The sequence below is a fragment of the Numenius arquata genome, chromosome 8 (genome assembly GCF_964106895.1).
Source record: "Numenius arquata chromosome 8, bNumArq3.hap1.1, whole genome shotgun sequence".
NCBI lineage: Eukaryota > Metazoa > Chordata > Aves > Charadriiformes > Scolopacidae > Numenius > Numenius arquata.
In genome coordinates, this window is record NC_133583.1 from 58,141,173 (window position 1) to 58,161,780 (window position 20,608).

General features: G+C 41.7%; 1 protein-coding gene across 1 annotated transcript in view; it reads left to right on the forward strand.

Annotated features, from left to right (window-relative positions):
* Positions 1–3,594: 3,594 nt before the first annotated feature.
* FGGY (FGGY carbohydrate kinase domain containing) overlaps positions 3,595–20,608 on the forward strand; it is a 143,621-nt gene continuing 126,607 nt past the window's right edge. The window contains exons 1-4 of the mRNA XM_074151329.1: positions 3,595–3,725; positions 15,868–16,080; positions 17,789–17,900; positions 19,692–19,843. Coding sequence (XP_074007430.1) covers positions 15,880–16,080; positions 17,789–17,900; positions 19,692–19,843 — 465 coding nt within the window. The 5' untranslated portion in view covers positions 3,595–3,725; positions 15,868–15,879. The remainder of the gene's footprint in view (positions 3,726–15,867; positions 16,081–17,788; positions 17,901–19,691; positions 19,844–20,608) is intronic.

Genomic DNA, 20,608 nt, shown 5'->3' on the forward strand with positions numbered 1-20,608 from the left:
AGGCCCAGTACTTGTATAGTTCCAGCACGGCTGTGGTGGGCAATTCAGCAAGACATTCTGCATATGGTTTTCTACTGGGACATCTCAGTTGTGTCCGTGTGGACTCCTGAAACGATGGTTCACACGGACGTTCAGCAGCAGGCTGGGATGCTGGGCCAGAGCTTGCATCCAGGGAGGCCGAGAGACGTTTTCTGTGTTGATCTCAAGGGAGTGGGACTGGATCTTTATTTCCTTGACAAGGCTGGAAGAGGTTCATTCTGTCTCTTTCCCCTTCACACACATATTTTCTTTTCTTTATAGAATAAGTCATTTGTCTTTATCTCACCATTCACCTCTCTCTTTGATTGCAGTTAATGGAATTGTCACCTTTATGTACTCATGTTCCATTTCTCAACCTGTCTGGACTTTGGCCTCCAAAGGTTACCACTTGCTAGTGAAGTAATATGATTAAGTGAGTCTTTTTAGACAGATTTATGCCAGATTTCTTCTCCAGCAAGTGTCACATCTAGTCTAGTTCTGCAAAAGAGAATATTTCAAAGATGCCAACTGTCATCTAAAACCACTAAATTGTTCTGCAGCGCTGGTGGAGAGGACTGCAGGCCATCTCAGAGCAACGCTGATTTACGCTACCTGAAGTCCTATCCCTACAGCTTGAAATACGGGCTTTTGTTAATAACGAAAAAAAGAATGTTCCCGTCTCACAGAAAGCACGTTTAAAATGGAATTTTCATTTGTTACTTTGTAATGAAAAGGCAAAAGGGTGTATTCTAAGTGAATCTGTCCGCAGTCTTGGAAAAAGAAGGTTATTTGAAGCACTAAGATCTGAAGCAAAGCTACAACAGCCACACTCCAAACAGAAAAAAAAAATGGTCTTGTGTTCCATTTGAGCTACACACGACTGCAAGATATTTTCAAGTTTATGGAAAGATTCTGAAATCAGAGAGGATTCACTGCACACGTATCTACTCTCCCTGCATTTGATATGGAGCAGAAATTAATCATCATTATTCTGCACTAATATAACACCTCTTAACCCTCAGCTTTCAGAATATTTCAAAGGAGTAATGAATTAAGCCTCATGTGGTCTTGGGAATAGGTGATAATATAAACTTTGATTCTTTCATTTAAAAAGAAAGCTTTGATTTTGGAGGCTGGAGATCTTGCAATTGTTCTTGAAAATATCTTCATTTGTCACCCCCTTGGAAAGAAACCACGTGAGTGCCAGAGAAGTGTAAGGAAATGGAAAAATGCACTAAGGAAAAGTTAATACATTCGTCTGTACCTACAGACAGATAACTTTTTTATTATTTTTCTATTTATTGGAGCAGAAAGACCTGGATAAATCGAGGTACTAATGCGATATAGGTGTAAAAAAGGCAAAACTGATCCTTTCTGTAACTAAAAGGGTGCACAGGGAATTATTATTGCCACTGTACAAGTCACCAGCAAGACATCGCTTTGAACAGTAGGTGTTAGGTTGGGCTATGCTCACTCGTGTTCAGAAAAGATGAATTCTGACTGAAACAAGTGCTTATTGAGAACCCAAAACTTGCTCTCGTGAAAGACAATGTAAATGGTTAATGTTTAACTTGGCAAAACAAAAGTTAAGAAGATTTAAACAGTGCCTACAAATACACTGTGGGAAGAGGACAAGTATTATTTACATTAAAAGAAAGTGTCATCAATCTATGAATATAGAGAGGGCAGGAGTAATGAAGTTTGATTTTAATGAATAGAAGAATAGGACTCTGGAGCAAAACAGCAAAGGGAGATAGTCGGAAGGGTGAAGAGCAAGAACTATAAGCGGGAGCTCAGCACGTGCGTGGCAGGGTTTATAGGATTTGGTTGTCAGGGGTAGTAGAAGAACACTCAGGTCCATTTCTCTGGGCTTCACTTCACTGCTTTTCAGTTGAACACAACTTTTTGGTATGTCCACAGTCACAGTGCTTTGTTTTGGGTCACTGAACTAACGTGAAACAGCTTGTTTGTGACTCTCAACTCTGTGCTTTCTCTCTGCGGTGCACTCCCTCCCCTGGTCAGGGTGGTAGCCTCACGCTAGGATTAGTTCCCATGGGCCAGCTGCCCGCGTGCCTGGACCGGTCGGACTCGGATTGGGATACAGATGTCTCAAAAGAGAGAAATTTGCATCCCACAAGAGAAGGCGCAGACCTCCCGGAGAGCAAAGCGGAGCACAAGAGCACTCATTCCCACCGTGCAATGAGCTGACTTGGAATTACTGTCAGGAGGGTGGTATTTTTTTTAAAAAAAATCTATCAAAGCAAAACATTTGGACTAATGCAAGAAAACTCTAAATACTTCAGTTTTATGTCCTTTCCTACCCCACCTAGACGCAAAGTATTCCCAATGGAAAGTCGATTTTCACCCAGAAGATTTTGGTTTTGCAGAAGTGGTGTTTTCCATCAGAAAATCACTCCCAACGGAAAATTACTAACTGGTTCTAATACGAAGTGACTAGCGAAGCTCTCAAAATGATTCAGTGGCAAAGCTGGAATGAGAACCCACAGCTCCTGACCACGAACCCTGTGCTCTAACCACGAGACAACACTCATCTTTCCCTGAGCAAGGTTGTTCCTTGCAGTATTTCTGCCTGGGCCAAAGTGGGAAAACTCTGGAAATGTTGCAAGACGGATTTGTGCTACAAGATTTCCTGCTGTAGACTATTTGGGGGATAACGGGAAAAATCCCTGGTGGCTCCCAGGGGCCTCTTGAGAGGTTTCCGTCAGCTCCTCCCAACGTGGGTCGTGGAGGGACATGGTGGGGTCTGGTCCTGCCCGCGCCGGAACGTGCAGCCTCTGCTGGTCCATCTCTCTGTTTTCAAGGGATGCTTTAAAATGATGAGCCGATCCTACAGCCCTGCCCTCCATTTTAAGCAAACCTTAAATAAAGTCAGGGTTTATTCCTCGCATCAGGAATCTTCCAACTTTTCAGGCAAAATGCTCAAATAGAGTGCTCAGGGCTTGCAGTCTTGTTTTATTTATTTAAGAAGCGATTATGTATTTATGGGTCAAGGTGGGGGATGTTTCAGACTGTCCTTGCTCCAGACATCCCCTTCTGCTTGGTCCCTTGTATTTAGTCTTCCCTGGCTCTTGGTGTGGCTTCTTGCACCGCTTAAAAGCTAAATGCTTCTGCGACCCCCAATATTTCTGCAGTCGTGTAAGGCCATAGGGCTGAGAAATACGGTTTAGCAACAACCCTTTAACAACAAAAGAGCTAAACCTCCTCCTTGTTTCTGTTTTATTTGCTTTTAAATAAAGGCGAAATACGATTCCCTATCCGAGGCCAAAAAAAATAAAATAAATAAAACCCCTGGTATCAGTTGAATTCCTGACAGGGCACGGTGCGGGCCGGGCTTTCCAGGGCAGTGCGGCTTGACAGCTCTGCCTAACACACAGCAGATCCCTCTAACAGCGCTCGGGGCCAGCTCCGCAACGCGGGCCCCCTAAATGCAAAGCAGATGCCGGTACCGGCCGGCGCGGCCTTCAAAGGCGAGCGGGGGAGAGCTCGGCCTCTCCCGCCTCCCCCTTCCCCGCCCCGGCGGGGGGACGGCAGCGCAAGCGCGGCCGGGCCGGGGGTGAGGCGGGGTGGGGGGAAGGCGGCGGGCTTCCCGGCAGCGGCCAGCGGTCAGGAAATTGCCCTGTCAGGAAAAGCGCGGTTTTGTGTAGCCCGTTCCCTGCGCAGCTAATATAGTGTTTCAGTTTGGACAAGTAAGTGACCGGCGCTCGCCAAGCCCCGGTGGCGACTGAGCCGCGGACGGGGCGGGCTCCCCCCCCCCCCTTCTCTCTCCTCAGCCAGGCGAGGCGGGCGCCGCCCCTGAGGGGGCGCGCGTTCCCTCAGCCCCGCCGGCCGTCACGGCCGTTAACGGTGGCGGGCCCGGCCCGGCCTGCCCGGCCCTGCTGGGCCCCTCTCCGGAGCTCCGCGCTGACACGCAGAAAACTCCCTCCCCGTTCTCCGTGAGGTTGAGAGACCGTATCGCGTTTGCGGTGGTGGTGTTTAATTAAAAAAGCCTGTGGTGCCTGTGTGTAACACTTTCCCCCCCCCCCCCCCCGGCCCAGTCTCTTTCCCCAGGGAGCCCCTCTGGCTGCCCCTCTGGGCCTCACGCAGCTCGGCCAGGGCGTGCGTTGGCTGTGCCATTGAATTGCTCCGAATCCGTTTCGGAGCCTGGTTTTCGCCTAGCTGGTGGAGGATTATAGGATTCTCATCTCCCTGCCTGGCTTCCCAAAGTTTTCTTTTAACTGATGTTTCTCAGAACAGCCTATATATAACGCTTAAATTTAATGAGAATGGGTCTGCCCTTTTTCACAGGCCCGTTGCGTTGACAGGCTCCAGGCAGTGCCTGGGGAGGCCCTTGAGTTTTTGCAGGGCTGGGGTAGGACCATCGCCTCCTCTCAAGGCCTCCTCCTGCAGGTGGGGGTCACCATTTTCCCTGCCGCCTTTCCCCGAGCATTAAATGGCAGCGCTCAGGTGACCTGATGTAGGCAGATGGGACATGTACATCACTTACATACTTGCTTAATCCTCCAGATCCCTGGGAGATTTCCTTAAATGTATTTTTTGCCTTTACACACGTTGGTCATTTCCAGTCTGGTATTGCTGGCACTGGAGTCCTCTCGCTGCTTTCTTCTACCGCTGCCTCCTTCCTCCTCTCACAGCTCCGCTTTCTCACACCTTTGCAGCACTGTCTCCTTTGCAGGGCAGTTGCTCCTGCATTCTCACAAAGCTTGTGGGCTGGCATGGAGCCCACCTCACTAACCTGGTGGAGTTTACTTGTGCTCGGCTCCAGACCTCCCCGTGATGGCCGTGTTCCTCGCTTGTGACGTGCTCTGCACCCGTGAGGAACTGATGACCTTACAGGTTCTTTCTCTGCTGAGGTGCCTGAGGCTTGTTAGCTAGTTTAGTAAATTTAGCATCAGTGTCCTTCCTTGGAGAACACAAGAAAGAAATGTTAGGGAAGGAGAGGAGAGGGCTCTCTCATCTCTGAAGTTCTTAGAAAGTAATAAACAGACACATTACTGTGAAGGTGATCTCCTTTTTCATCCTCATGTATTCTCTCCTCCTGGAAGACCGTTTACTTAATTTATTGAAATTAACTTTTTTCCTGAATGTACTTAAATATAGTGCAAAAAACATACTGAAATTTTAAAGTGTCTTTAAATGTTAAGACCCCCCCTTTCTTTCAGAAATATGTACTGGCATATGGCAACAAAAAAATAACAGGTTTTCAGGTTTTTCTTTTTTTTTTTTTTTTTTTCCTGGGAAAGGGTGCCTGGGATAGGAGGATGAAAAAGGAAAACAGGGGGAATTGGGTTCTTGTAGGTACAGCTGTTCCCAGCTGTAAGAATCAGGGCAGAAAGAAATTTATAGTGTCAGGAGAGACTAAATAAACTAGTGCTATGCTGGGAAGTTTTTATGTGTGTTCTTAGCCACTTTTGTTACTCTGTTCTGTGTTTCTAACAGTCAGACAGCTAACTTACCTTTTGAAACTGTTGGTTCTTTTGAAAAAGTTTTCCTCTTCCCAAATAAGGGCTCTTATCCATTTTGTTTCTTGTACTTCCTCAGTAAGTCTGCCTTCTCTCTTTCCATAGAGCCGTTCTTCCTTTAGCCATTCTTTTGATTCTGTTACAGGCTGATCTGTTTCCTGAGAACTAGTAGATTGACAGGAGAGGTTCAGAATAGCTCCCCTGTGAGTTCCTGTTTTGTATCCTGGGCTTTTCTAATGACTCACGTTGAAATTTTTCCCTGCCACTGGAATATCAAAGAGCCTGGTGTGCAAAATCAACAGTAGTGGCATGACCTTGGTAGAAAGGTGTTTCTGAGCTTCATTTTCAAAGGGAAATCTCTGATCAGCATTGTCTGGTTTTTTGGCTCTTGTTAATACCTTCTGGCTGGTGTCTTGAGCCGCCTTCGGTTTCCCCTCTGCATTTCCGCCTGCGAAAGGGAAAGTACTCGGACCGTTCATAAAATAAAGTCTGAAAATTTGTGACCTTTAGCTGTTTGAGGCAAGCAAGCTTACAAGCTCTTGACTTCCGAGATGTTTTCAGAAAGTCATTGAAGGGAACTTACAGAGAGGTGTTGGCCTGATACCCTTCCAGGCTTGTCTTTGTGGGAGTTTGAAATTATGAGACTGACAGGATCGTTAAGAAGGCAGATTTTGCATTGATAAAACCAAACCAAACAAACAAAACCCCCCAGCTGTGTATGTAGGAAGAAGGAAGAGAACACACGGGGTTCAGATAAGCAGATGTGATTCTTCTTTCACTGTAAAAAACAAAGGGATGTAGACATGTACAGTCTAGCTACGTATCTGGTTTCTGTTCAGAATTTGTGTTTCTTTTAACCTAAGCTAATGTGCAACCTCACTTCCTTCTAAGTAGTTGTGACAGGAACTTCAGGGCTAGTGTTTTTGGAATTGCAGCCCAAATAAATGTTTTATTTTAAAATTACAGATTACTTAGGGCTGTCATTCTTCTCGTGCTCTTACTATGCAAGAGTGAACAAATACTGCATAGTAAACTGTGGAACTGTAAAAATGTTTGCTTCTGGGCTGAGCATCTTGAAAGAAGTGGTTTACAGCATGTCTTTAAAAATTGATTTCACTGTTGCATCTACTACTGGTCTAAGTGTTCCAGTATCTGCCAGGAGTAATTATAGACACTTGGTTCAGATGTTGCTTAAATGTGTAAGCCTTGATGGGAAATGCAGTGGATTTCAGCCAGAATGCTAATTTTGATGTTTTGTCATTTCATAAAACTGTGAACTCAGAACAAATAATTTTTATACTGGTCTGCTGATACGTAATCACACAGCTGGGGCCAAATTCAACCTTGATGTAGCACTGGAATCTGCAGATGTGATCAGAATATCGGCACTAACCTGAAGTTGGCTAATTTAGTAGCCACAGTAGCATAATGGCTTTATTTACCCAGAGTTCTGGGTAAGTGCGTGTACCCTGCACTGAAGCTCATGGGGCCGGGGCTGGTTTGCTCCAGGAATGCAGTTTAAAGCTGATGTGCGTATGGTTACATGGACTGTTATTGTGCCTTTTGAATTGCTTTCTACTCCAAGTTGTATTTTATAATTTAAACAGATATTTCGTAAATTAAGATTGTTGTGCTAGGGATGTGTTTACTGTATGCTTCTTTGTGTGGGTTTTTGGTTTTTTAGTTTTATTACTTGCTTCTCCAATTCTGTTATCACAGAAGAGAATGAAAAAATACAAAAGTCACAGGACAGGAATCTGCCTCTCTTTTTCAGGCAATGAGCAGAGATTGTTCTTTCTGTCCAGCATGGGGTAGGTTAAAATGATAGAGATATATGAATAAGAAAGACCTTAAAATTAGATTAATAAGCTGATGGATCCAACCACTTGGATCCATCAGTCATTTTGGAGCCTGTTGCCTCCTTTCAACTAGTCATGAAGCTGTTACAGCTAGAATTTATGTAATAATCAGATGGCATTTTTTTCCCCCCTCACAGTCAATGTAAACAAGATAGTGTCTTCTTTCAGAGCTTCAAGCATTCTGCAGTGTCATTTGGGACATGTCTGTCTGCCAGATCATTAGCACAGCCTTTAGGGATGCACGCAGCAGCAGTGTCAGAGGAGGGAACGGATCTAAGTAGGTTGGTGTGCATGAATTGTATCGATTGCTGTTTTCAGGGTGTGGAGAAGAAAGGGTGCTGCTATGTACTCCCTTAATTCCTTAGGTTTTTCTGTGTGGGAATTGTGTCTTGGCGTAAACAGATCAACATTTCCTCTGTTTGACAAATTGTAGGTTATGGCAAGCATTCAAAATCTTGCAGACATGTGACTGCACCTGTGATGTTCACAAGTGTCAAGAGTTTAATCCTGAACTACTAATATGGCTGGGATTTTTGCCACTGACTTTAATGGATGCAGGATCAGACCCTGCTTCTTTAAAAGGCCCAGTCCAAGCAGGTCCAAGAGAGCCCCATAGGGATTTGGAGCTGTTGGGTTTCCCCCGTAGCATGTGTCTCCTCGTTTCATTTTGTGTGTTCACGGGGCTCTTTGCTCAGCCTTCCTTTTTCCTGAGAGCTCCTCTCTGCAGCTGTTTCCTGCTGTTCCTGCTGTTAGACGAGCAGTGAAGCAGAGAGCGAGCTAAACTAGTTCTTTTGTGTGGCATAGTTACAGGCTGGGGAACAAATGGGGCAGCCCAGTTTACTGCTGTCACGTTGCTGATCTTACAGTGATATTCCTGGTCTGTCTTTGGTCTCACAGTCTCTGACCGGGCAGCCTGGCTGCTTTGCGAGGCGTGCTGTGGCATTGGTCTCATGCCTGTTGCAATGCCGAGCTATTAGGGCATGCAACAACTGTGTGGGCGCCTTGATCTTCCTTCCAAAGAAAACCAGGGTGAGCAGTAGCCTTAAGTCTTCTCCAGGCATATAGTTGGGAGGAGCTCCTGCATTTCTGTCTTTAGACACACTTTGAGGGCCGGTGTAGTGGGAATTGTTTTTCTGCTGTGAGCATCTCCGAGCAGCGTCTCTGCAGTCTTGGGAAAAGGAAAAAAAGCAGTCTTGGGATAGTTACTTGCTGCTTATTAGTACTTTGAGCAACCTGCTCTAGTGGAGGTGTCCCTGCCCATGGCAGGGGGGTTGGAACTCGATCATCTTTAAGGTCCCTTCCAACTCTAACCATTCTGTGATTCTACTTACTACTGCACTGAGTTATGGTACTTATTACTGCCACACCCATGAAGAGTTAGAGAGCAGAAAAATGGCTTTTGACTTACCTGACCATGTTAAGACTGTGAGTTCAGCTCATCACCCATGGTCTGTAAATAGCTGCAGAGAGCCTTCTGCGGACAACTCGGAAGGCAATGTAATTACGACTGCACGGAGAAGGTAAATACGGAGCAATTGCTTGATGTCTGCTCTGGCTCAGGAGTTCAGGCACATCAAACAAAACTAGCAGGTGGCACGCTCAGAACAAATGAAAGGACGTTTTCTTGCATTGTTTACACAGAACTTTATAACTTATTACCACAGTAGTTTGCAGTTGCAAAAGTTCCCCTGGATTCAAAAAGAGCACAAACAAATTCAGGGAGGAAAAAAGCCTTCAAGGTCTGCTAATCCTAAAGATAAAATTTCTGGCTCAGGAAGTGCCTCTACTATAGATAGCAGGAGGAAGAAGGTGTCTTGGGGAAGTATCGCTGGATGAAAAGGGCAGGTGTGTGCTTTTCTTATGGCTTTTGCTGTTTGTGGCAGGATACTGGACTAATTGGACCTTTCACCTGACCCAGTGCAACCATGCTCTTTAATCAGGGTCCAAAATGCTGTTGCTCTTACTTGACCAACAGTACTATGGGCTGTATCTGCCAGTGCAAGTTCAAGAGAGGAGTCAAGCATCAGTTTTCTGTTTTAGTACAATCTCTTCTAGAGCAGATTATAAAGAAAAACAACTCTGTTGAACATTTAAGAGCTTGGTATTTGTTGACACCGGTCATGCTGACATCTTTCTGCTCTTCATGAGTGAGATATCTATGTAGGCACTAGAAGCTGGAAATAAATAAATTTTGGATCTTAATTCTTAGAATAATTTGCTTAGTCATTTTCATTTCTCCACTAATTAGTTACACCAGGATAAACCGGGAGATGTCTTACTTTATATCAGAGCAGGTGGAAATAGTTTGACCTGAAAGTATTTAAAATACAAAAGATAAAATTAAAGGGCAGAACGCAGCGATGAAGTAATGGCTTTGTCTTGGACACTGAGAGAAGGGGGGGGGAAGATATGGAGAGACATTACAGAAGATTAGTACATCATGAATTATTTATATAGAGAGAAGGAAATACTAGAAAGTAGAATATTTTCAGTTCTGTGTTGGGATTTCTTGAGGCTACGTTACAGTGTTGGGGGGGCAACTAGGAAGGTGTTGATGGAACAATCTAGGTATTATGGGACTGGGAGCTGGGATCTGATTCTCCTACTAAAATGAGGTCTCTCCCACTATTTGAAGCTGGTTTTCCTTGTTCTAAGATGTGAGAAAGCTCTATGGAATTTACCAGAGAATGCATGAAATAGTCTAGAAGTGTTTGGATTTTAGTGAAGAAACATACTTTCTCCACCTTAGTTTTTATTTATTTCAGTTTTGTTATTGTTAATACAGTCCTCACATTCCTAAGACAGAGATCTCCTGCATGTATGTGTTTCTGTTTTGGGAAGGGAAAAGGGGAGATGAGGTTTGCTTTTATTCCTTGTTTTTGTTTTGTTTGCTGTTGGGTAGCTGAAAAAGAAATGCTCGATGATAGTTATAGCATAGTCCCTTGGGCATTTAAGGTTATTATTCTTTATTAGTACTGCCCTTCAATGCGGTGTTAGACTTCTCCGTCTGCTCCCACTCTCCCACGCAGACATGTGCCTTCTTTGTCTCTTCACATCCAAACAGGAATTAAAGATCCTGGAAGAGGAAAGGGAGTTCATGGTCTTCAAGAAGAGATTGCCATTCTACCACCACCACTTTTGTTAGTTTACTGTAACCCTACAAAGCCAACAAAGTGCTGAATTTCCAATATAATGTCAAAAATGCTCCTTTCGTTTTATCTCCTTTCTACAATTGAGAAGCAGCTTTATTTAACATATTTAGATTTTTTTCAGACTAAGATTTTGAAGCCTAGTTTGAGCCTGTTAATCTTTTTCTCGGTAATCCATAGAAAAGCACAGCTGCACTTCTAAAAACATTCTGTTTATCCATGATCTCTGCGTCTGGGCAACCTGCAACGTTCCAAAGGTCAAAATTTAAAACAGACGTGCCAGCCCTTCATAATTCCTTGTATTTAAGCACACGATACCACAAAATCTATACTTGCTGCTGATAAATACTTTTGCTGAGCTTCTACCCGCGTGCACGTGAGTCTGCAGCCTTCCTGTACTGTAGCTTTAACAGAAAGGTATGTCCTGGCGATTCGATAGCCGTGAATTAAGGTAGGATAGTCTGAGTTGAGTAGTTAGTTGTAATGAAACAATCATCTGGTTACTTAGTCATTCCTTTTAAAGTAAAGTAAACAATGTTAAGGATTTTCTTTTTTTAAAGAAATATTTTTGCAAATGACAGTTTTACCTCTCCTTTTTTTCATTGCCTATGTGGGAAAACTAGCACATTTGTTTAAGGATAAACTGGGAAGTCTGTGGTTTCCAGCACGCACATTTTGAATAATATTTATACAGACTATTATTTAATGGGCCATATAAATATTTATCATATGCTGTAGCCCTTTGATCATAAATGCTTGTTTGAAAAGCCATTCTGTCCCTGCTGTGCTTTGCAAAGAAAGAGGCCATTGCTGTTTTAGTGCTTGGAGGGAATTTTGGCTTCTCGACCTATCTTACCACTTGTAGTCATGGACTAACACGGTCAAGCTGGACATGTCTTTTAAAAATTATTTTTTTCCTCTCTCCTTCTCTTTCTGTTTGCAAATTAAAATAATAAGTTGTAAATATGGGGCCCTAATTCTGCAATGGACAGGCAAAGCTGTAGTGAAGTTTTGGAGGCCTTTTCTCTCGGTTGCAAGAAGCCAGGCTTCCTGAGGTAGATACTTCAGGGGTATAGGAGGTAGCGGTATTATCAGCACTGCTTTTCACCTCTTGGGAAGCCCATAAACATGCGTCATCCATGCATCCAATACTTTGGTGTCTTGTTAGGAATATTGCGCTTGAAGAATTGACCTGTCCGACTGGACCTCTAGGACTTTTTATTTAAATCATTATTCTGGTTTGCTCTTTTCCTCATGATTGATTGACTGCAGAAGCTGTATGCTAAGAATCCAGGAGATAAAAAATCCAAACCAAAGTTTTATTTGCACAACAAAGTTTTCTTTACACATGGCAATGAACGTTGGTGTCCGGATTCCAAAGCAAGAAGTTTGTGCTCAGACCTTCTTCTACCTCTGAACTCAGTTAAAGAGTTTCTTCATTTATGATTTGGAGCTTCCTCTTGTGTCAAAGGAATCTTCTGTAAAGAAAACTGAATAGCAACTTTCCTCTATAAATTCTTATCAAAGTACTTTGGCTAAATATTTTCCACCAACCACTGCTGAGTTCTTAGGTTCTCAAGAAATAGCTTTAGATAGAGTCTCTAATTGGTGACACTTCTGACCTAGAGATGACAGTGCTTTTTGTAGATCTGGTTGACAAGTCGGTGGCATACCAAGTGATTGGTATTCCAGAAAAACCCTTGGCATCAAATGATGTTTTTGCAAGCGGATCAGATCCTATTGCAGAGACGCTATACTTTGAACAGTAACTTAGTGCTTGATGTGCTTGAAAAAAGGATTAATATTTACTTTTAGCCTGTTTTCGAAAGATACTGAAGTATTGCTTTGTAAATCTAGGTGAGCTTCGCTCAGAGAAAGACCAGTTAAAGTTTTTCGTTCTTGTTTTTGGACTCTGACGCTTAACTCTTTCTTACGTCCACTGATTTACAGAAATAAAGTAGTGGATATTCAGAGACTGATTATGTACTGCTTGAGCATATAAACAAACCCTGCTTCCTGCACAGTCACTCACACATGCACGTCCTGGTTGCTTAGTAAGTAAAAAAGGAAAGTAAACATGACATGGGCTGATTAGGTTCCAGGTTTCAAATGCTTGTGGGAAGAATCCAATGCAAAACCATAATTTTAAGTGCTGAGTAGGAGGTACTATGAGCTTAATTCTCTAACATCTGTTAAGCTTGTTCTCTAAGTAGCAAAAACACATTAATGAGCTAAAATCAAGGCTGCCATACATGGAAGAGAAATAAAAAAATTAGAGTAATATTGTGTGTGTGAGAGAAGGAGGCAGGATGTAAAATACTCCTTTTGCTATTTGTATTTTGAGAAAAGCAAGTAAGAAAGATTTGCCTATGTTTAAAAAAAAATAAATCTGCTTTGCAGCTTGTGGTTTATTCTCGTCTTTTTATGAGTCAGCAGCTAAAGGCAGTGCCGAAATAGGGAGAACCAGGGAAATTCGTGAGATAGTATCAGGAGCACTCTTATGCAATTTCTTTTGAGTAGAATTTCTTGCAAGTAGCTAACAGCATCTGCAGCCAGCCTTTTAAGCTTTGAGGAGATGGAGTGCAAAATTAAAAAGTGAACATCATCTGTTGAAAAGAATGTCTTAAAACTGCTTTTACAGCCAAGGGCTAAGAGGAAGATGCAGAGCGCTGTAAGTATCCCCAGCTGACAGATGCGGTATTAATCACTGATATCAGGAGAATTGTCCTCTCTGTGACAGAGGCATTAGCTTTTGTTAGTCTGACCAGGTCATAGAGCCAGGGCCAAGAAAATAAAGCGAGCTTTCTTGCCAATATTCCTAGGTGTTAGACTCATGGCACACCATTATTTTTAGCTGATTGCTCATCGCTTGAACAGATGACCTTGCTTAACAAGATTAGTGTGTGTTGCACCTAATCTACTAGGCAGAATCAGTATGCTGAGAGAGTAGCTAGTATTTCCATCAGTACCGCAATATGCTCTATAGCTTTGATTTTTTTCTAGTTTCTGATATTGTTAGAAGCTAATGATCTGTACAGCTGCCTCTAGTGACCCTGCCATTGTGCACATAGAATGTGGTGTGATAACTGCTTTGGTTTTTACTGGGCTGCTTAGGAGCTGTAGTGATGGACAGAACTCCCTCATGCTAGTGTCGTCCAAGTGAAGAACAAAAAAATGTTCCTGGCCCCCAGCAGTGGTAGTCTAAGCACGAATGACAGATTCAGGCGGTACAAACCGATCGTATGGGACAGGTTGTGATGATTGATCTCCACAGACTAACCACCTTTCCATGAACCGTGTAATGGGGTAGGATGAGGGGAAATTGGGTAGTTTTCTTTAGCCAAGGTGTTGGCTTATGCCATTTCAAGTGCAGATGAAAATTTGTCCTAATTCAGCTGTTATACTGCTTAGTTATTATCTGGGATGATGCTTGGATTATGAGTTTTCAGAGATAGTCAACTACCTTTTTTTTTTCCCCCCCTTTTTTTTTTTTCTTTATTTCATCTGCTACCTCTAACCCTCAGTGATACTAGATTTGTAATAGCCATCAACAGCAGTGGTTACAAGCCAACCATAGATGTCAACAGCCACTTACATGTGCCAACTCTATGTTCAGACTGACACCCAAGGATAGATCTTGACCTAATCTCAAGATGTTCCATGGGGAAAAAAAAAGGCTTGGTTTTCTGTCTTGTAGAAATAAAACAATTAAAAACATCGCTTCCAAAGTTGATTACAATTTACGTGACTATATGATCAGCTGTTTCTGTCTGAAGGTGGAAGGAGGACTGTTTCCTGTTCCACTGCTTTTTCGATCAGACTTTTGGTATACTTTGCCCCTAAACTCTAGTTATTTAAAAAAAAAAAAAAAGGATTAATTTGAAATGTGAATAATGAAATCTGTTCTACTTAGCAGTACATTCCAAATCTTTTGCCTTTTGCCCATGCCCCTCCCTCTGAACAACCCATCTTCCATACACAGAACTAATCCAGGTCGCTTCTTTGGGAGAGATGGGCTGGTTTTATGTAGAGCCATTTTAGTGCTCAGTAAATGCTGTGTATTCATCAAATTATAATTGATCCATTCATTTTCTGGAAATCAGAAAGTACTCATCAGCTGAGTCTTGTGTGTTTTAGAGGCTTATTAAGAGGTTCATACAAGCACTAAACTTGGAACTTGTCTGACATCTTTAATACTTTGTATCAGCTTTTACTTAGCATTCTCCCAGCTTGATTAAAATGTAAATCTCAACTATTAATTAAGAACAAACTGTGAGAAATTAAGTACAGTGCATTTGTCACTGTATTAAATGTCAAATAGTTAAACGTAATATAGTGAAGTAAGCAACTCATTGTGAATAATTAAATCAATTAACCTCACTTTGTTCTCGTAGGTTGTCAGAGAGTAGGCAGAGATTTCCTGGGTTCCTTTCATAACTCAACACCTTTTCAGCATATTATATTCTGAATCTTTAAAATTGTGTGGATGGTGGATAGCTCTTAAAAATCAAACCATATTTTTTGGTGGTTTTTTTTTTTTCTTTTTCTTTGGAAGGCTCAAAAGTGGGTAATACGTGCCAGATTGTCACTTAGGTATTTTAATTATCAGCACCACACCACTTTTTGGGGGAGGGCAAACTGTTTTCAGATTCTGCAGAAATTCAGCCTGACTCACCGTCTCGTTCAGCAGTAATACGCCACTCATCAGCTGGTTGGCTCTATGGGAGGCAGCAGCTCTTGGCTCCTTGTTCCTCGTCAGGTCAGGGTTCAGTGGAGCCAGGCACACCACCCCTTTCACTACGTCAGGAGTATAATTTGTTTGCATTGATGCAATGACATATCTGTAGTGGTTCTTCCTGTCTTGTCCAGAGGCAAATCCAATTTACCAGGCATCAGCAGCTTCCCCATCTGCCAGAATTCAGGAAAACCCAGGAGTCTCTAGATTGAAATTTTCCTTCTGTGTAAAGCGCCAGCTTCTGATTGTTGCTGAGTTTGGAACCGTACCCTTCCCTTCCTGTCTCCTTTTTCCTCTTTCCCTTTATGTGGGCATGATACTATATGGACACAGCTCATTTCCTTGATTGTATGAGTGCATGAACTTTATCTTAGCATGCTTATTCTGTTTGCTTTTCAGGAGCTTCTGTGCCATGAAACTTATGCACAAACATTTGAAGAAAGTACATGCAACTAGTCAAGACTTGAAAACTCAAATTAATTAAAAAATTCCAAGTGAAGTCTTGTTGCAAAAAAGAGTTATCAAGCAAAGTGCTTGCACAGCATCTCCCCTGTCCTGCTCAGCACAGCTTTGCATCATCAGTCATTTTATCTGTTTTTAACCCTATCTTTTTTTCCCCCGAACAGGTTTTATTGAAAATGCACAGTAAGAAGCAGGCTTCAGGAAAATGCTATGTTGGAATTGATGTTGGGTCAGCAAGTGTTCGTGCAGCTTTGGTGGATGAGTTTGGGACAGTAGTGGCACATGCAGATCAGCCAATCCAAATTTGGGAGCCCCATCCGGACCACTATGAGCAATCCTCTGCAGACATATGGGCTGCCTGTTGCTCGGTAACCAAGGTATACAAAGAAAGAGAAAATGAAGGAGATCCATGTTGCAGGGAGCTCTACAAGCTCTACGAAGCAGCTTGTGATACAACTGAAAATAAAATGAAAGCCCTTCCTTTGCACTATTAGCTCATTGGGAGGACTTACCCACTGATTTCGGGATTCGCTGGTATATGTTCTAGCGACGAGACAGTTCTTTTGCTTAGAACCCGTTAATGCATATATTTAAAGATGTGCATTATGCTGTACTGGAGTCACAAAGGAGCATTTATTGTAGAGAAGTTGTAATCTGGTTTGTGGATGGTGCCTAACATAACATCTGTCACCTATGATCCTCATTAAGATGCCTGTCCAGTATTATAAGACCAAAATAAATTATATACGTTTGTGGATAGTGTCAAGCATAAAACAAGATTGAAATATACCTTACTATAAGGGAAAATTTGTACCCTCTGGTGATGAAAGTAAATTAGTGACCTTGCTTAGCAGTGCACATGTAGGCCATTTCATCCTCCTTAATAAAGCCCCAGCCTGCTCCATGTTCTAAGGTTGGCTTTTTAAATATTCATGATATGCTTGGTAATTTGCAGATGGACAGTTCACCCATTCTCTTTTTATTGATCAGCCTTTTCAAACATTAATGAGCTTGGCTCTGCAGAAGTGCGCTGAAATGAAGGAGATGAGGTGAGGGGGAAGGAAGGAAAAGAAGGGAGTGACAGGAGTGATAAGGAAGAACAGCTTGATGTTAAAGCAGAGCAAGTCTTTTATTCTGCTTATTTGATTTTTCTCTTTGTGAGTTGCTTTGTTCTTGCTCTGGGCCTCTTTAAATACAATCTCTTATATATAAGCAAGAAAATACGGTCTCTGAAACTGTAGCTTTACAGAACCAGTAAGAGACTGGCACTGTAGCAAGTCTAGTGAAAGTCTTTCGTTATAGTACTAATTAAAATAATGATATTTTTATTGTTGCTGAGAAGTGGCAATTTATTACTGCGTTACATTTTAGGTGTCTTGCAACCTCACTTGGCACTTAATCCATGTGGGTGTTGTGTTTTTTTTTCCAGTGCTGCTGGAAGCCATGAAATTCAGACCTTTTTGGGGTGGTGATTTTTTTTGGAAAATCTTCCAAAAAGTATGCTATCCAAACTCTTGGTAGCAGAGCTTTTGAAATGATGTGCGTTGCGGAGATATTATCACTGCTACAGGTTTTGGCTAACTTTATTTTTGGGACCCTTCAAGTATTGAAAGACAAAAAGTGGCACAATACTACCAAAGATCGTTGGTTCCACAGGTAGGCACAGAGTGAAGTAACTGGTGGAAACACTTGGCCCTAATCCTGTGTCCATTTTTCACGTGCAGCTCACATCCAAGCTTTCAGAAAAGAGGGAAAATTAACATTGCTAGTTTTCTGCTACCTTTATTTTCTGTTATTTTTGTGCTTCCTGCTTTCATCCAGGTCTGTGACTAATAAGATTAAAAAGCTATTAAAGAACTTTTCGTGGGCCTTTGAATTCAATTTTGAAAACCAAGGAATTTTTGGTAATTTGGTGTAGTTTTGAATAGAGGTGTTAAAGAATACTGAATCTCAAAAATTTCAGTTTTTGATCTTGCATTTCTAACTTGTAACTCATTTTCTGTACTCATTAGCTCACATGGTACATGCATATATATATAGATGTATAGATATATTTGTATTCATGTGTGTTTTGTGTATTTGCAGAAAGTTGTCAGTGGAGTAGATGCCAGCCGGATTCGAGGGGTTGGTTTTGATGCAACATGTTCCCTTGTTGTTGTGGATAAACAGTTCCAACCTTTGGCAGTCAACTGTGAAGGTAGGATTCCAGCACAAAAATTGGTGTTACTGTACATGTTTCGTCACTGACATGAGTGCATGTGCAATTTCATTCAAATGCCAAATTATAGTTTATTGACTCGTTGAGACATAGATGATAGAAAATCTTTTTTACAAGAGGATTTTTTCCTGTTTTACTATTTTAATTCTACTGCAAAATTAAATTTGAGTTGAGAATTACTGTTTGGCTAAATGTTTGGTATTCTTAGATCAAATTTTTTCATCTTGACTCAAAGACTGCTTCTTAGAGAAATCTATGTTCATTTTTCTTTTGTGTGTGTTTTCTCCTCCTTCAGAATTTACTACTCATGACTTTCATTGTGTCTATAAATGCCCATCCACACTGGCTAAAGGAATGCTAAAAATGTAGTGTTAGTATAGTCTAACTGCTTACTCCATCATCAAGCTGCAGGCAAGAGGTTCAGTTTGTGTGGTTTATTACACTGGAGTTCTCCCTTTGCCTAGGACAGTGCTAAACTTCAGAAACAGTCTGTGACCTTTTTCTAAAAATTCTGATATTAGTTTTTGAGTAGATGATTCAGAAGAGTCAAGAAAAGCGTGTGATGCGCTTTTTTTCAGTGAATCCCATTTAAGATTAGGTGTGTGCTAAATCAGTAGTTACAGAGCCATAATCACAATTCTGTTGATGTTCTCTTTCTATTCTCAGATGTATTTGTCATCTCCTCCTAGCCTTCTCAAAAAACCAGCTTTGCCCCCAAAACGTCCTTTGCTAAATTTAAATGAGATTATTTATTTTTCAGTTTGAGAGTCTCTTACAGTCTGTTCAACGCCTAATGATGTCTGGGCTATTTTGGTCTGTTGAGTCAAATCAGTTCTCATTTTTATTCTCTGATACCCCCAAGAACTTTGAGTTTAATCAGTGGTGTTGTTAAATAAAAAGACAAGAAAGCACTGAATACTGTCACGCTGGTGTGGGCATGCAGTGGGGTGGTTTCAGGCAGTCTCATAGTTCGAAGTTGTCTTTAAATCCATGTTAGAAATATTGGTGTGCCTCATACTTCTGCCTTGTCTTGGAGTATGCTTTCAAGATTATGCATGAGTGGCTGTGGCATGAAGTTGAGTGTGCAGTGTACTTAGCAGGAGAGGAATCTGAAGTGTCACCTGGATTACTGTTCCACCTGTCTAGCGGGTCCTCTATAGGTTAATTTTGATTAAATGTACTTTGCTTCTTGTTCTCATGTGGTATGCAGAAGAAAAATGCTTTTTCCTTCCACATCCAAAATGAAAGCATTTCAGCAAATTACCCGCTGAAACTATTTCTGAAAGGAATTAGGGTAGTTCTTCTCACAGCAGTAGAAGAGGAGAGAGAATCCCCGTAACTATCTAGCTAGCTGACTAGCTGAGTTAATTTTAGTCTATAAAATAATTGCTCAGATTTTGTCACATTTTTAGTTCATAGTCACCAAAATGCTTCTATATATTTTTAACTAAATATGGGTACTTTGTCAAGAAGTTTGGGTTCTTTGAATGAAATACAGTCTACAAGAGCAAGGCATTGCAAAGTTCCTGGGTGCTTACAAGCCTGATTGGTTTCAGTCAGCATTCTCAGTGCTCAGCGTGTCTTAAACTTGGCTCTGAGAGCTAGAATTTTATCTTTAGATATCTACTGTGGATTATTAAAGCAAATAGAATTTGTGTTTTCTATGTAGAAGTGAAAGCGTGAAGCAGCTTAGAGTCTAGCAACTTACAGTACTGAGGTGGGGTTAAACCAGACCTAAAATAATCTCTTTTTTCCCCCCCCTCCCCCAAGGACAAAACTATAGGAATGTTATTATGTGGATGGACCACCGTGCAGTCAGTCAAGTTGAGCGCATCAATGCAACGCAACACAGGGTTTTGAGCTACGTAGGGGGAGTGATGTCTGTGGAAATGCAGCCGCCTAAATTGCTGTGGTTAAAGGAAGTGAGTACATCTAAGACTGTGATGTATTTTTACTAATGGTTAATGTCCTTTGTTTGTTAATTTCGGAGAATGAAATCTCTAAAACAAAAGTCTTCAGCCTTAGTGTTGAACCCAAAGGTGTGCAAAATAAGGCCAGCCTTAAGTTACGATGAAAATGTTTTAATGTTCTTTTTTTCTTCTCAATTATTTAGAATTATCTTTGATTTTATTAAAATGTAGTGTTTCCTGATTGAAACACATGCCTTTCTTATCTAATTTTAAGGTTAGATATACGTACACATTTAGCGACAGGTAATGAATGAGTCTGCGAAGTATCCTCGGATTTAGTTCTGGAGGCATATTTCCTGCTCCAACTGCTGTAGCTGGGCATGCCTAGAGGGTGCCACTTCTGGGATGGATTTATAACAATTTAAACATCATCTCAACATTGGGTATCCTGGCCAGGGGTCTTGCCTTTGGGGCATTGCATCCAAGAGCGAGGGGATGTGTGATGTCTTTGGCTGCTCTTAGAGAAACTGTTTGGTTAGAGCTTCGATTTAGTTGTGTCCCATCTGTAGGAAGTAGACTGTCTGTAGAGGGAAGGTGATCTGTTCATAATGTGGAACTCTACCTCTGTCTCTTGCATTTAAATTTTGTGTGTCACAGAATGACTTATGGCCTTTTAATAATAACTGTCAGATAAAAGGAGAAATGCTTGCCACTTGAATTTTTTATAACCTCCTCTAGTCTGGCTTTTACATTTGGTCTCAATGATGCTTGCTGTCA